Source organism: Triplophysa rosa, linkage group LG8 (genome assembly GCF_024868665.1).
Source record: "Triplophysa rosa linkage group LG8, Trosa_1v2, whole genome shotgun sequence".
Lineage (NCBI taxonomy): Eukaryota > Metazoa > Chordata > Actinopteri > Cypriniformes > Nemacheilidae > Triplophysa > Triplophysa rosa.
Window position 1 is genome coordinate 18,441,973 of NC_079897.1, and position 18,026 is coordinate 18,459,998.

General features: G+C 38.1%; 1 protein-coding gene across 1 annotated transcript in view; it reads right to left on the reverse strand.

Moving 5' to 3' along the window:
* The window catches only part of cicb (capicua transcriptional repressor b), a 40,305-nt gene that overhangs the window by 10,398 nt on the left and 11,881 nt on the right, over window positions 1-18,026 (reverse strand). The window contains exons 3-10 of the mRNA XM_057340812.1: window positions 3,393-3,542; window positions 2,940-3,096; window positions 1,486-1,594; window positions 1,223-1,405; window positions 996-1,128; window positions 680-867; window positions 473-605; window positions 230-327 (exon numbers count right to left, since the gene is read on the reverse strand). Of these exons, the coding sequence (XP_057196795.1) occupies window positions 230-327; window positions 473-605; window positions 680-867; window positions 996-1,128; window positions 1,223-1,405; window positions 1,486-1,594; window positions 2,940-3,096; window positions 3,393-3,542 (1,151 nt within the window). The remainder of the gene's footprint in view (window positions 1-229; window positions 328-472; window positions 606-679; window positions 868-995; window positions 1,129-1,222; window positions 1,406-1,485; window positions 1,595-2,939; window positions 3,097-3,392; window positions 3,543-18,026) is intronic.

Sequence of the window (18,026 nt, forward strand, 5' to 3'; positions counted from 1 at the left end):
GACAATTGTTCCGGTTATGCTGAATGCAGCAGCCCCGCAACTGTAGTTTGATCTTTGACTAAACTAAGTGATTTATTACTGTAAAAATTAAAAATGACAGTGGTGGTCGGTGCCACTGTGGACAAGTGATGTAATCGGTAGGCGTGTCACCGGAGATCGCAACAAGCCTATTATAAAACAAAGATTAAATAGATAAGACAGATAAACAAACAGCCATCAAGTCTGATACCTTGCGTTCTCCTTCATCTCCAGATCCATTTTCACTGTCGCTATCCGTCACCCTCTCCTTACACTTCAGGTCAATGGAGCTTGCCGGGTATGAGTCCTCTGAGTAACACATGACGTACAATAAAAGCCATTAAAACCAGAATTACACACTGCTATCATCATGCATTACATCAGCACTTATTTTTAGAAAGCATACAGATTTAAGGACCAATAAAACTACCAGAGATGATGAAGTATGACTCACCGATGACATCATCATCTCCCTCTTCCTCACAGATGACCATACGCTCTTCGTCACTTGTCATGTCTTCACTCACCCCCCTCTGCGACTGAGAGAGAGCACCCCGCCCAGAAACCTGACCCCCATCACCACACATCTACAAAAACAACAACAGTGGTTCAGGTGTGAATCTTTGTAATCATGCATCTTATGTGAGTGTTTGTCCAATACCTGTGCGAGCTCAGCCAGAGCTTGTGGGTTGCCTCTCTCGCTTCTCTCCAGATTATGCATGGCGCTCTGAGAGAAGGCACGGGGACGGGGGAGCTGACCGTGTCCCTCAACTCCACCGCGCTCGGACACGCTCACCATGCCAGGCCCCACCCCTTTGAGCTCCGACCCCAATGAAACATTTGGAGGTTCTGAAATAGTTACAAAAGCATTTAAGGAAGAATTTGATATTATATGTACACTCAGATATTATAAACAGAATATACTCAAGTACACTAGCATTGCGTGCAGTAATAAACTTTCTTAGTCCGTTCCATACCTGTGGTTTCTGACATGCTTCGCTCACGGATGTCTTTGCCCCCTGGAACACCACGCCCCTCACTGCTGGATTTCTTTCTGTCCTTATTACACCACTTCCAATCAGGATGTGCCTTGAAGTGTGCCTCCTTCACCTGAGAATATTAATGGGGATAGAGATTGCAAAGGCTTAATGGAAACTATTGTGTCTAAATATGCATCTAACAAGTGTAAGACGGTTCTGCCAACCTGAAATGCAAGATCGTGGTATTTTTGTTTTTCTTTGGGTCCCAGTGCATACCACCATTCTCCAAGTATCTTGCTGACCGTTCGGTTGTCCTGGTTTGGGTGTCTCTGATGAACCAGCGCACGATGGCGCTTGCTGAAGATCATGAATGCGTTCATGGGCCTTCGGATATGATCTTTTTCCCTCTGTAAAAAGTAGAGGGTAAGACAAAATGAGTGGATGTGTCATTGTTACAGAGAATGACACTGTATGTGGAAATGTGTACCTTGCCGGGACTGGTTTTGTCATCTTTGGGTAATGCACTGAGGGACTGAGATCTACGCTTTCCAGGAGATGCAGAGATTGGCAGATCAGGAAGAACAACAGGGAAAAACCTGGAGAAAGATTACATGTTTTCATTCATAAAAAGAAGAATCAGGCAGAAAGCAGGTAAATAAGAAAGTCAAAGAATGCTTCAAAATAATCGATTTTGAAAAGTGACCAAAGGTTAAGGGGCCAGAAAATCTAGATTTCAAAGTTTTACAATACTGTTCATGTTTAGCTGCTAACTTTTTTTAGTTCAATTTCAGTGTTTTTGCAAAAAATTAAAATGACAGATGTCCTAAAATCCAAAAACAAGATCACATATATCTTAATATTAGTATATCATGATACTGTACAAATATCAGTAAAATATAATTATAATATAACTATAATATACTGTATAATATAACTTGCTGATTCTCATCATCGCCACAATAAAGTTATCGCCATCTACATCTATTAATCATACATAACAGCTTGCTCGCTCTCTCAATCTCTGTTCTTTACTTACAAAAAGCTATATTCTTTCTCACACGCACTCTTCTCTTTAATGCACACATTGATGTAGTCTTGAGTACATATACGTTTATTTATTCATAGATGATACAAACCTACTCACTCAATGACTCTAACATGTAGCTCTACAAAGACTACAAAGAATGCATTTTCATATTTGTCGCTCGATCACAGCTGCCTGGTTTTCCAAGCGCGAAGCCCACGAGAATGACTTCATCCTATTATTGTTATTTCATTAAATTCATTTCAGAAATGTTGTTAAGATTCAGCCTATTATGTATTTCTGCTTGAATGCACATGATCGTGGTGCTGGACTGTTCTGCTACTATTCAGCTGATAATTATTATACTGTAATGGCTGTATCGCTGCTGTGGCCAAAAACAAGCCCAAAAGATCCACCAATTTCACTCACAGAAACCCTCAGGGCCCTTCACTGTGCAGTGAAACAATACAGCAGAAAGAGCCGAGCCAATTACTGAAAACTGCAATGCACTGGCCTGATGTGCTACTGCTTTGCAGCTTACACCCGATACAGAAAGCACAGTGCTTTAATATATCTGTAATATCCACCATACGATATAAAAGATGGATGCTTCACAAATGTCAGTAACATTCCAATGCAAAAACAGTACAGTAATGGGTGATACACGTTTAAAATGAATTGTACTTCATAATAACAAAATGGATACGTTTTTATATTTTAGGGAGTAAATGAGAATCAGAGAGATATATTCAGATGACATTAATGTAAAAGCCTCTGGTTTGCTCCCATCCTTCACACACAAGAGAAAGTGGAATGCTTTTGTTCTGTCTGTGTGATGTCATTATGCAGCTCTTTCTACACGGAGCAACAAAACACACTAAAACAGAATGACACATCACACACACTAGACCACTCACGGATCATCCACGTCACTTTCTGTTTCGCTGTCGGGTCTCTCCCTCTCCGCATCCTTCTCTCTCTCTAGGGGCAGTTCATCGGCCGAGGGAGCGGGGCGTGAGGAAGCTGCTGGTGCTCCCTCTATAATCTCCTTCAGAACTGACCCACTCTGAGACTCTGAAAAAGAAAGCCGTGTTATTCATTACAGTATCTTTGAACCCCTCCAATCTGGCAACCCCTGGGGTCAATCGTTGGAAAGGGTAATGGCTGTATTACAGCAGATAGAGTTACTGAGACTCACTGCAGATGTGAGAGAGGAGACCAAATACATAACAAGGTTCGGACTATTCCAGGAAAAATGCTTCTAAATGTTTTTAATATAGAATAAAAATATTTTCTGTAATCTAACCCAAATGTTGACAAATAGCTTTAGGCTAATTTTGGAATCAGACAATGGGTGCAAAGTAATTTACCTTTTTTCAGAGAGGCTGTCTGTGGATGACTGACAGTTTGTTGGCCCTCACCAGGTAGTGCTGATGGATCTGATTGGGTGGGTGCCAGGAAAGGGACCAATGAATGCCAAGGAAACACTGGAACCGATCTGGGCTCAACATTAGTCCACACTACAGAAAAAAAAAACACAGCAGTCATTTAAGGCAACATTAACACCAATGAACAACATCAACAACACCAATAAAAAACCTATACAACAAAACCAACAAGCTACATAAATGACTAGCGGCATATAGCAAAAATATTAAGCTATACATAAGTATAAACATTTTAATAAAAACACACAAAAACGTTGACATTGCTTTGTCAAATTCTATAATACATTAATGCTATTAAGTCATCAAAAGATGAAAGAGGGAAACAATCATAATTTTAAGATAAAGGAGACCGAAACATATCACACATGAACTGAATGGCATCTTCACAAAATGAAGTCTGTGGTTGTTTATGAATGCCATCTTATTAAAACGACTAAATGTTACAACAATGTTGCTGGAGCACAATATTATTTCAGGGGTGTCATCCGTTACAAACAAGTATAAACAGACAGAATTCATCAAAACCCTCCTAACATCACTACTTTAACAAGAATACAGTAAACCCACGAACATGTTCCTGCGACAATGGTATTTTTGTAGGTATTCTTGAGCCAAACGAATGATTTATGTGACTCTCGAACAATATTTTCATGCACTTTAAGACACCATTACAACTACATAGACACAATTCAATAATATTAGATTACGGTTACAAGAGAGCTCGTTTTTACCTATAAATAAGACAAATTGAGCAATAAAGACTGACCAAACATGCTGAGTCCTTGGCGAAGATACTGCGGGCTTTCCGATGAAAACATGATTGAGAATGATCCTTGCTGACTTTTTTCACAGAAAATGTTCACAAACGTGTAGTTGGTCCATTAAATAGTTGTACTGTTTCAAATGTTCGTCTGATATGAATTACGACAAGTTCTTGCGATCACAAATGAAGTATCCACATCATGCTTTTCCCAGACAGGTGATGTTGAGTCCAGCGATGAAAATAAGATGCCATAATCGATGCTGCCAATATCCTTCTACTAGTTTCTACACGTTGGTACCAAATGTTCTGCCTTTCAGTGCCCGTTATGCATTTACATTATTCTTGAGTTTTTTTTAACAGTTCTGTGTGTTTTCTCAGATTTATTGGCTCAGACTATGTTAAAAAGATGACAGTGTGCTATCATGAACCGCACCTCCAAGAACGCGCGACATTAAAAACAAATGACGATCTTTGTTTTAAAACACTTTAATGTACACAAGTAATGTTAATATACACACTGATCACGCTGTTGTGGTTCGATAGGCGGATACGGCTTTGGTTTCATTTGGATGATGTAGTTTGTTTTTGGTCCTGATTGACCCCCCTTCACGTCTGAGCTTGTTTACATTTTCGGATGGCTGCGGCGATGAAGGGGTTATATAGGCCTCTCGGTCATCCTCGGACTCGAGTAGTGCAACAGCCGCGACCTGAGCTCACCTCAGCCCAGGGGGTTTACATAAACAACGGCACGATTAATAATTCATTTGGCAACATATATATATATATATATATAACCGCTATAAAAAAAGATAACAGCACGACACTGACATCAAGTGAGAAATGTATGAACTCGTGAAAACGGGTTTTCCGTTATTCGTCGTGAAAATGGGAAGCCCAAATCTGCCAGATTAGCATGTTAGCATGGTCAATTGCGCGTGTTGAACAGAGAATGCTACCACACCGCAGTGCGAGTGTAATCTAAGTTACTCTTTGGGTTGCGACACACATCGGAAGCGACTTTCTAGATCCAAAAATTAACCATCGGCCAAGAAAATAATACGTATCAAATGATCAATAAAAGGCCACATGTAATACATCTGTCTTTTTCACGTGGTCGCTATCGTTCTATCTTGGCTGTCACTGAACGACATTATCAGATCCACATCCTGTTTCAAATAAGATTTAAATGCATCAGTTTGGTGTACAACGCCTGGTTTCCCTTCTGATGATTGACATACGCGTAATCGCATCCTGCCCAGTATACAAGCGAAAACCGGACTTAATTTATATTGCCACTTTGTTTGGATGGTTTAGGGGCTGCATTGGAGATTCGGACCTGGTTTCAGCAGCACAGTTGCAGATGAGTCCGTCCCCTCGGGAACGCCCCTGGTCTCGCATCCGCACCGCCGAGAGCTACCACGAAATCTGTCCTCATGTCACGGTTTAAAACTGTAACACTTCACGGAAAACAAACAGGTTAAAAAGGTGAACAATCGATCCGCGTCTGCCACTACTAATGAAGATGAAGAAGACAACCTACGTAAAACCCAAACAACGATGTCCGCCTGTGCAATGCTCCAGATCAAAAATCATTTGTTACAGTGTTGTAACACTGTATCTGTAATTATGAGGTGTACAGAAACAATATTTTATTTCCGTTATGGTGTTTAATATGGTGTGTTAAAAACACTACTTCCCACCTAATTTCACTGCAAAAGACTATATCCAAGATAGCAGCCCATCATATTATATCAAAGAAAATGGAGCCACTGTAGATTGTACAACCGCACGATAAACATGTATTCCTAAACTCAATGAGCATCTTTTTGTGTTTCTTCCCTTTATCTTACATTACAATTTTGCTATACTAAATATGATTAAATAATCTTGCGAGAACATGAAGCACGTTTGGGTTCAAACTGAAGTTAAACCAACGCTGGGACTTCTCTTTTTAAATGCCTTCTCCGACACCCCCTCCCTCGCGCACACCCCAGCCTCAATAAATCTCATCCAAAAGGCTTAATCGACCACTAAACACCTCGCCTTCAGCTCTGACACGATGATAAAACAAGTCTAAATAAAAATGCTCTAATAGATGACTGCGCGAGACGGTCCGACCCCGCCGAGTACTAACCCACTACGGGCAACGGGGGTAAATACAAAACGGAGAAGAAAAGCTGGATAGAGATGATCCGGCACAATGCTGTTGTGATGAAATGACGGCTCTGAATTGTAAAAATAGCCCGTAAAGTCCAGTGCGGTTCTCCTGCAGCAGGGTCACTTTACCGATCCGAGGCGACCCGCGGCGCCGTACGTGCTCCTCCCAGCTCGCTTAGTAGGTGTTCGTAGTAGAAACGTCGTTGTATCATAACACCATTCAATTGGCCACGACTCTTCCCTCGAGTTCTCGCTCCCCACTTGTTTCGCAAAGCCTTTCTTTCTCTTTCTCTTCCCCTCCCTCTTCCTCCTGTTGTATAGTAGGCTGCCCTCTTTCGTTCTATCAGCGAGTCAACCTCGCCCAGCCCGTGACCCGCCTTTTACTCTCCGAATGCTTTCTTGCATTGGTCTACGACGCAGCCTATCGTAAGACAATCCGCTGCGCTGATTGGTCCAAGCGAGCGTTGGAATGTCAGTCATATGCAAATCCTGCTTCGCTTTTCGTCATTTTATTGGCTATACGGCTGAAATCGAGCTCATGCATACAGGTGCTGGTCATATAATTAGAATATCATCAAAAAGTTGATTTATTTCACTAATTCCATTCAAAAAGTGAAACTTGTATATTATATCCATTCATTACACACAGACTGGTATATTTCAAAAGTTTATTTCTTTTAATTTGATGATTATAACTGACAACTAATGAAAATCCCAAATTCAGTATCTCAGAAAATTAGAATATTACTTAAGACCAATACAAAGAAAGGATTTTTAGAAATCTTGGCCAACTGAAAAGTATTAACATGAAAAGTATGAGCATGTACAGCACTCAATACTTAGTTGGGGCTCCTTTTGCCTGAATTACTGCAGCAATGCGGCATGGCATGGAGTAGATCAGTCTGTGGCACTGCTCAGGTGTTATGAGAGCCCAGGTTGCTCTGATAGTGGCCTTCAGCTCTTCTGCATTGTTGGGTCTGACATATCGCATCTTCCTCTTCACAATACCCCATAGATTTTCTATGGGGTTAAGGTCAGGTGAGTTTGCTGGCCAATTAAGAACAGGGATACCATGGTCCTTAAACCAGGTACTGGTAGCTTTGGCACTGTGTGCAGGTGCCAAGTCCTGTTGGAAAATGAAATCTGCATCTTCATAAAGTTGGTCAGCAGCAGGAAGCATGAAGTGCTCTAAAACTTCCTGGTATACGGCTGCGTTGACCTTGGACCTCAGAAAACACAGTGGACCAACACCAGCAGATGACATGGCACCCCAAACCATCACTGACTGTGGAAACTTTACACTGGACCTCAAGCAACGTGGATTCTGTGCCTGTCCTCTCTTCCTCCAGACTCTGGGACCCTGATTTCCAAAGGAAATGCAATATTTACTTTCATCAGAGAACATAACTTTGGACCACTCAGCAGCAGTCCAGTCCTTTTTGTCTTTAGCCCAGGCGAGACGCTTCTGATGCTTCCTGCTGCTGACCAACTTTATGGAGATGCAGATTTCATTTTCCAACAGGACTTGACACCTGCACACAGTGCCAAAGCTACCAGTAACTGGTTTAAGGACCATGGTATCCCTGTTCTTAATTGGCCAGCAAACTCGCCTGACCTTAACTTTATGGGGTATTGTGAAGAGGAAGATGCGATATGGCAGACCCAACAATGCAGAAGAGCTGAAGGCCACTATCAGAGCAACCTGGGCTCTCATAACACCTGAGCAGTGCCACAGACTGATCGACTCCATGCCACGCCGCATTGCTGCAGTAATTCTGGCAAAAGGAGCCCCGACTAAGTATTGAGTGCTGTACATGCTCATACTTTTCATGTTCATACTTTTCAGTTGGCCAAGATTTCTAAAAATCCTTTCTTTGTATTGGTCTTAAGTAATATTCTAATTATCTGAGATACTGAATTTGGGATTTTCATTAGTTGTCAGTTATAATCATCAAATTAAAAGAAATAAACTTTTGAAATATATCAGTCTGTGTGTAATGAATGGATATAATATACAAGTTTCACTTTTTGAATGGAATTAGTGAAATAAATCAACTTTTTGATGATATTCTAATTATATGACCAGCACCTGTATATAACAAAGAATCTGGGGCATGACTTTACGTGGGTTCTTGTGATTTTGTTCCACTGTGACGTTGAGCTGCTGCGCTACTGTACTTGCCAAAAAGCACAGCGTGTCATATCAGGTACTTTTTATATCTTTGCGTCTATTATGGGTTACAAAGGCTGAGTTATTTTGGGATGGATTAAGCACACAAATTAATAGGACTATAGGCCATACAAGACATCTTCAAATCCACTTCGTCAAACTTCTATCATGACAGTTTAAAATGTTTATAATTTGAGCACATTTGAGAGAAGTGGGGGCATGAGCAACACATACACATACTGCTAAAAATGTAGAGATTGAATGCACTGTAAGTGTCAGTCAAATACATACATGTAAAAATAATCCTTAAAGTCCCCGTGAACCGGAAGTTGCGAACGTTTTTACTTCCGTATTCTGACACATTTCCGAGTGAAAAGGATTTTCAAAGGATAAAATTAGTGGGCGTGGCTTGCGTTTTTCACTGCGAATTGATTTGATGTGTAAAAACAGCTGTTGCATTGATTTTGAAATGAAACTGGCAGCAGACTGACAGTTGAAGGGGAGGAGTTAATGGATGCTCCGGCCAAGCCGTCTAATTTACATCATTTGAGATGGATAGTCATTTCAAGGCGGAAGTGCATTTTCAGATTTTAATTGAAGATTATGAGGGTACATGAATTTTAAAAATAAAACGACCCACATTGATAAGCTATTTACTATAAACGCTGCAATATTTTATAACAAAATAAGAATTGTCATTTTTAATTTCACTGGGACTTTAAAGCTTGTTTCAAACCTGTATACATTTCTTTGTTCTGTTGAACACAAAGGAAGATATTTGAAAGAATGTTATCAACTGACAGTTCTGAGCCACTATTGACTACCATAGTATTTATTATTTATCTATCATGACTTTATTATTTATTATTATTACAGGGGATGGGGTTGGTAATTCATGACCCTATATCATTTTTGGGTGAATTACTCCTTTAAACTTTTTCGTCTAATACTCTTAAAATGGTTATTTGTAACCCACAGTAAAGACATATAAATACAAGGAAAACAAATTTTAGGTTAAAAAAGTTTTAAAAATGTAAAGATGTGATTCATTTAAATACAACTTACGCACACATACAAACATTTGTCAGTAATAAAAAAATGTTAATGTTACAGATTTACTGTTACTACATTAGACAAAGCACACAGCAATGTCTTTATCTAACTAATGCAAGTAATTTTCAGTAAACCAACCATTTCCTCTTTTAAAGCAGCTTTTCATACTAATGCCACATATATTGTATTCATGATAATCACGATTTGAGGCCAACATTACCAAGAAATGCCAACAAATACATTATAATCTCAACTGTACTGCACATTTTACCAACTCTTTTAGATCACATAACCTAACGCTATGAACACCTGACAGCTACACTGCTCCCCAGGAACGGAAAAGTGGGGGCTTTTTCATTCCTTGGTCTTTAAAGCTTGGTGGTGAATGAAACAGAACACAAATAAGATTTGTCTTTACTAGTTTTTTGGAGACCATGCGGCTGTTGATAAAGCCACAAACATCTAACAAACTGGCTATAAACAAAGCCAAATTAAGTAAAAAGGGGAGGAGGATGCTGGGACAAAGTGTTCAATTTGTCCTTCAAACAACATTGTGAGTTCCCCCCATCTTTCTCTGTTTACCTTTGACTATTTATTAATGTTATTACTTTAACAGTGATGATATCGCAGAGAAAGTTGACTGTCCAAAACCACTATTATCAGTGCATGCAGCTCTCAGCCAGCTTGACAGAGGCATGCTCACAGCGCATATGAGTGTCAGTGTGTCTGTGAGTAGGTTTATGTGTGTGCGCTGAGCATGAGAGAGCTCAGTGACTAGTTTGTTTGTATGGGGCAGAGGGGTATTGGCCCTGTACCCAGTATCAGACAGTCCCCTCACAAACAGTCACGCTACAATGAGGAAGATTTGTGTGTGTCAGAAAGAAAGAGAGAGACAGAAAAAAAGACAATGTGGCCAAGCTGTAGTAACACAGCGACCAACCTGACCACATATTATTATTATATCTCAGCAAAAACTAGGAACTGTACAAAAAGACAACCAGAGTGGGTGAATAAAAATGACTGGCTCTGGAATGTTTGAGAAAAGCGAGGGAAAATGGGTGGGAAGGGGAAAGTGTGCAAGTCAGGGGTGTAAAAATAGAACAAGAGTCATTCTATCGAGAGGAGGGGAGGAGGGAGTTGTGAAAGTTGCGAAAACAGGGCCCCACTCACTATATGTGGGAAGATGATAATAGAAAGACAGAAAATCTTCGAATAGATTAAGTAAGACGGATCGTGAAGGGCGTGAGTGATTCTGCGTGCACACATTTACTCGCCCTCAGCTCGTGTAGTGAAATCCACAGACATTAAACTGAGAGAAGATTGTGTCAAGATACATGTCTTCTCCATAGAACACAATGTCATTGTCAATGGGAGGGGCTTACTTCTATCTCAGCCACTGAGCTTGCGCTGAGCTCGTGGCAACAGCCAATAGGGGGTGGCTGAGAACCACCAGCTCAGAGTATGATTATAGTAAACAAGTTCTTAACTCTTTCAATGCTGATCCGATTTAAAATGACTGAAAAATATTATATCATGCACCACTTTGAGCTTTAAATTAATTCAACGTAAGCCTAAATAAATGAACAAAGTCAGTAAAATTATTCAAATATTAAAATTTGTTAAAAGCGACAGTTCTCTCTTGTAGAGATGGGTTAGGCCCAGTGTGATACAGGGTTAATACTGCACGCCCCATCCTCAAAACCCCGTCCCTCTCTCGTTTAACCATTGTTTTTACGTAATTAAAACATAATCTCAAAGCCTACTCCCTGTTGCCATGGTAACAGTTTATGGGTAATGTTACTCATGCCAGTTTGGTGACCACTGGCCATGGTACCATCCCCACACACACACACACACACTGGCCTTTTGTAAGATATTTATATCACTGCTGCCATCTGTCAGTACCAGTATTCCAGCTACTTTCCAAAGGACATATGGAGGATAATAGAAATGAAGAATGGTGCCTAACCAATCCATCTAATCCATCTGTGTCCTGTTCTTTCTTTTCTGCTTCACAAAGTCTGATAGATTCTTACCCAGATGCATGAAATGCACTACTGAGGAAAAGAATATGTACTGTAGTTATGAAACTGTCCCTCTCTTCTGTGTTTGTAATGCCACACTCTATTCACATGGGGGCAGCACTATCCTATTGAAAAACTGAAACCGACCATGCAGTAAGAGATTACAGCTAGGGATGGGGGCTCTTATGCTAATGTATGTGTACGTCTAGAATACATTTATTAAATCTTCTGATTTCCCCTGAGATAAAGCATTGAAATCATACATTCAATAAATACAAGCATGAAGCGTATATTATGAAAAATGGCACTTAAATATAGAAATCACAAATTTTGCATTTTCTACGTTATCTTTAAATTTATGTGTGTGTCATGGAGAAACCTTCTACATGAGGGGAGACGGCTGACATTCCCGAGAACACTATGATCAGAGGGAAAACTGAGATACTTCTGCACTGCACCACAGAATGAGAGAGAGAGATATAAAGAGAGAAACAGGTGAGGAAAAAGAGTCGAAAAGACTAGGAGGGTGAGCGTAAAAAAACAGAGAGAGTTCAAATGACATTACGCATATAGAAAGATTAAAGGGGAGACATGATTCTTGGATATAGGTTTTAGATGCATTGCAAAATAAACATGCGACAGATGGCAACCTTACACATACATGTATGGTCCTAAGCTCAAACACGACAGAGACCTATTATAAATTCCAAACATATAACAAAAATTCTATAGTTCATCAAAAACATTTTCGATAAATAATTAAAGGGATGGTTTAATGTTTAAGTAAAAATATTACCTGTACTGTAGCTTTCAGAAAGAATTAAAAGCAAACACTGTTTAGAGTTGTATAAATTAACAAAATATGCAACCAGAAAACTGATGTTTACAGTAACTGCTCTGTAATAAGTAACAGTACAACCCTATTGCATTTCAAATAAAATAGCCTGCATTTAAAAATAATAATTTAAAAAGATATGTTGTGTTTGTAACATCTGGAGTGAGTTGTACATCTGTGTTTGCACTGTGGATTCAGTAAGAGTGATCAAATTAAACGCAGAATGTTTGGAGTTGTTACAATGATAAACAATTAATAAATACGACCTTGGAAAAAAGCAACTGCAATTCTGCAGTTTAATCATTTAAACACAGTGATATAAAGATAATGTCTCTCTTAATAAAGTAATATTATTTTTAGTATATTCGCATTTTAACTTGCACATCTTAGCTTAGTTTAGAGAACACGTTACTTTTGTTATAATATTTGGAAGAAAAAAATATCCCAAGACTGTGTCGTTTTGTTTTTGACATCACTAATTAAAAACAAATACACTCTTTGATTCAGACACATGCTTTGTGATTACTGTCAAGACTGTCACAATGACTAAACATATTGTTAATGGACCATTATTAATGGTCTCCCTGGATGTCCTGCATATCCTTATAAACAAATGTAAACACAGACTTCTACACTTAAAAAACAATGTAACCTTAATTGAAACGAACTCTGGTGTTTACCTTCTGAAGAAAAGTAAAAGTTCAAGATATACCTGGACCAATCATATCTTTACTGATAACCTCCAAATTCAGTCAGTATACTTTTGGGAACACGCACAGACACATAAATTATAAATTAAGGATACTTTTAAAACACGACTGAAATGCAAAACTGTCTGTATGCAGATAAAAAGCAGTTCTTCCAAAATTATTTTTACTATTTTAAGAACATAATTTTCTGCTGGCTCCTCAGACAAGCATATTTTAACACACAAAATAAAAAAGGAAACATTTTCAATGCCAAACAACAACAAATGATCATGAATATGAGCAGTACTGCAAAATCTCAGTTTATATGTGTTTAACAGCTAAAAGGAGTACAATACCTGTGAAAATAACCGTGTGTGCCTGTGTATGTAACTGTACAATAACATAAGCCTTTATATAATACATGCTGCACATATGATACAATAAGATACAAATGAAGGTACTGCATTTTTGCATGTCTGCAATTTTGTTAGAAATGTTTTCTCTCTGTTTACGTCCATTTCTGCCTTCTAATAAGACTGCGTATTAAGGCAGGCCTACAAGATCAGGGCTAAATTTTAACAAAGGCCTTCTTGCCATCTGGCAAGACATGCTCCTTTTCCTTCTGTCACAAAAAAATACACTCCTGATCACAGCTAATCACATAGCACCACACATAATTAAATATATGAATAAATAATCTATCAATAGACACAGGAAGACATGTTATTTTTATCACACTATAATACAAGCTACAGAACGTCCACTCATACACACTGTTATTATGTCTGTATACTGCATAGATGGAAACTCGAGTCCGTGACTTGGACTCGAGTCGCACTCCAGTCGCAAAAACAGATACTTGCGACTTGACTTGGACTCATGGACGGCTGACTCGAGACTTGACTTGGACTCGTGACTCATGAGACTCGTAAAAAACGCAAGTCATTTTGGTATACAATTGTATTCACATTCCTCCTTTACCCACATGACAGCATCATACACCAGATTTTTCTATTATTTCCCAATCCATTATGTTCTGCAGCAATGTAACAACAATCATCTCTAAACACACAAAGTCAGCATTATTATACAGTATATACGCGCGACGCATCTGGAGTACGCGTGTTCATCATTAAAGTTGTTTGAAAAGAGTTATATAAATGTAGAAAAGTCTTAAGGTCTTTGCACATACTGAAATTTTCGTATGCGTTTTTTCGTATTTGGCTCTCGTTTGTACGGTGTCTCTCAATTGTTATAAAAGGCCACTCAAAATGCTTGATACGGATGCGAAAACGCAGAAAATCGAACCCGGTCCGAATTCTTTTTATGACGGACGAAAATATCGGAGGCAGTGTGTAAATGTGATTGACACAACATGAGGTCGTATTTATTTTTTAACGTGCGGAAATTTCGGATGCAAATTTCGGACTCAATGTGCAATTGAATGACACGCTAAAGATCAAAGCAAGTATGTAACATGTTTGCATGGTTGAAGAAATGTAAGACAGTCTGTGTAATATGTCTTTTTGACAAATATTTCTCATTAAGGTCTTTGCACATACAGTCCGAAATTTTCGTATGCGTTTTTTCGTATTTGGCTCTCGTTTGTACGGTGTCTCTGAATTGTTATAAAAGGCCACTCAAAATGCTTGGTACGGATGCGAAAACGCAGAAAATCGAACCCGGTCCGAATTTTTCTATGACGGACGAAAATATCGGAGGCAGTGTGTAAATGTGATTGACACAACGTGAGGTCGTATTTATTTTTTAACGTGCGGAAATTTCGGACACAAATTTCGGACTCAATGTGCAATGGGCTTTAGTCTCAAGAGTGCAGCTCTGTTCTTCAAAGAGGCATGCCATGAGCCAATAGCGCTTGAGTGTGAGCCCTGTCAGAGTGATTCATTGGTTGAATGTACTTAATGAATACGCCCCTTTATTGAACGAATCATTTAAGTCAAATGACTGAGATTGAATGAACTGGTACATGCGTTCATGGTCTAATATTCTCTGTATTGCAACAATACATATCCAGTAGTTACGGAACTTTTCTGAAAATGAAAGGTAATGACCTAGTTTAATTTAAATTAAAATAAAGTAAATTATGTCAAAACAGTTAAATCTTTGTTTGGAACATTTAATTACACAAAATAAACGATTTAAACCATTTCAATTTTAGTAGACTAAATGTAATGTAGATTTAGTCAACTAAATTGTTTTTCAAATTTCGTCGACTAAAACTAGACTAAAACTAAATTGATGGAGATCACTAAAATTAAATAGCATTTTCGTCAAAAGACTATGACTAAAACTAAATCAAAACTGGCTGTCAAAATTAACATTTACATCGCTGAATACATTAAGCTTTGTTGCAGCTCTGGCTCCAAAGAAATTTAACCAGGTGCCATCCCTTGGCACGGAGGGGCATATCATGCAATTCATTACATCATTATTGCGCATAAAATTTATTTTTGATTTTGCACCGGTAAATGTGACGCAAAGACCTAGTAAAAAGAAGAAAACACAGACTATCACACCAGCATCAGCACTGGTTCAAACTGTATAAAATACCCAAGACATTCTGTAGAGTTAATTAGTTGTAATGTTTCAAAACTGATTTAGCTTCATACACTGTGAATTACAATAACTATCTGACAGAACTATTGCTAAAAATAGAACCGAGACTTGAGATGTGACTTGGACTCCACCTCAGAGACTTAAGACTTGACTTGGACTCCACTTTAAAGACTTGAGACTTGACTTGGACCTCTGAGACTTGTGAACATGTCTGGTATACTGTCAACACATACACTGAGAACAGACTATGAAAATGTGAAAATGTCAATCAGTGACTTCCAAACATAATTCAGACACAAAATTATACATGAATTATGAATAAAGATCAAAACAGAAATAACTATGCCATAAAACATTATTTTAAGGGTTTCTATGGAAATTTACTAAAACGACAGACGTTCTCTTAATCCTTTTGAACATGAACACGTCACTCATTCACAAATGCTAAACAAAATTCAGTCGCCTGTCACTTTGCTTGACTTTCCCCAAATGAGAATTCATGTAATGAACATGAACATAGTGCTTTAATTCAGCAATGACCAGCAAATCTAATGGAACCCCATATTAAAGCAACTGATGATTATAACCACACAGGAAAATCTAAGAGATAACAAAATATGTTTACATACCATTTAAGGAAAAATAAATGCCATAAGGCACTATCATTTGTATGGAAAATCTAGTTATCTGTAATATTTTTATTTATTTTCTAAGCACTGAAACGGTGTGTGATTTGCCATTTATTTATCTAGAAACATATTTTTAACAACAAAATAATCTTTGGGTTAGTATTTTGGCCTTTGTGAAAACAGGTTCTAATAAAGACATAATTGCTTTGTTCTGTACCTGAGAACATTTAACTATTAAAATAACAACTACACTTTTCTGGATCATTTGTGAATCTGAAAGATAGCTAGGTTAATTGAAGCATTTCGAAGACGTTACAAGTAAAACAAATGCTTTTGTAATACATTAGGAGGTGTTAAAGGAGTGTCTGGATGTCCCACTGGGTACTGTTGATTAAATTATTAGTTAAATCAAACTATCCAAACACTACCTGAAAATGGCTGTACATAAAAATTATCTGCACAAAAGGACTTGTAAAAGAGGCCACAGACAGGTCAACAGTTCAATTTTTTAACTACTGTAGCTACAGAATCCAGCAGGTGAGAACAGGTCAACCCTATCAATATCACTGTATTTTAAGGGTAACACAAAAATAAAGTTTTTACAACATCGGGAGTTGTTCAAACAAAGCTTAAAATGACCCAGTTGCCACGTGGGAGAAAAAAACCTGCAGTCATATGAGACTGTGCTGGAGCTTTTAAGCCAGAATTCAAGAAGTTGTGTGTTGCAAATCTAACATTGCCTCCCCATCTAACACCTTAAAAAAACAGCATGTCTAAATGTGAAGAATGCTGGTAGCATTATGCTGTGGGGCTACTTTTCATCAGCAGGAACTGAGCTTTGTGTTAAATAATAAGGGATTGTTGGTGAAATAACAGGGAAATACTGCAAGGGAACCATTTTGGTCTATTAAAAGTTTTTTTAAACTACATTAGAATCCTGCTTGTAAAAACATTAATAAAATTATATAAATATCAGCATTTAAATTTCTCTGGATTAAAATTTCATACTCAAGTGTAACATTAAAATAGTTACTTCTGATGTTCAGTGCTTTGAAATAAAAAATTCAGAAATAAAAGAAATTTGATATGGGATTTGGTAATTCAGATACATAAGAGAACTGGCTACGAGTCGGAATACCTTTAAACGTGGATTTTATTTAGAAATAGACTATTTTATAATAACAGACTTCTCTATTCTATCCTATTTTCAAAAAGTCTCTGCTAACGTACACATTTTTTTAATCAACCATCTACAAAAAAAAACTTATTCTGCTTATCTCACAACTACTAAACAAGTAAATTAATTGACTTTAAATATGAATTTGAAAACATTTTATTGTGTAGGAAAAAGTTAGCATGCAGAGTTATATATGAAGCACAGTACAACAGCACAGTTATGTAGGAAATCGATGCCTGTGACAAGGTCAGTTATACGGTTTAACTGTCATCATGCAAGGCCATAGGAATGAATTCTGGGTCTATCTATATAGTATATTACTTCAGGTCCCTTACCTCTGTTTTAAAAAATGTGACCTGGTAGCTCGTGTGTGAATGCAGCACATTACATTTAATTGCCCTCTCTCAGTATTTGTACTCTATTTGTTCTTGTTTAATTTTTATAAGAAAGGTAACCTCAAACAGGTTTTTTTTATTCTAAAT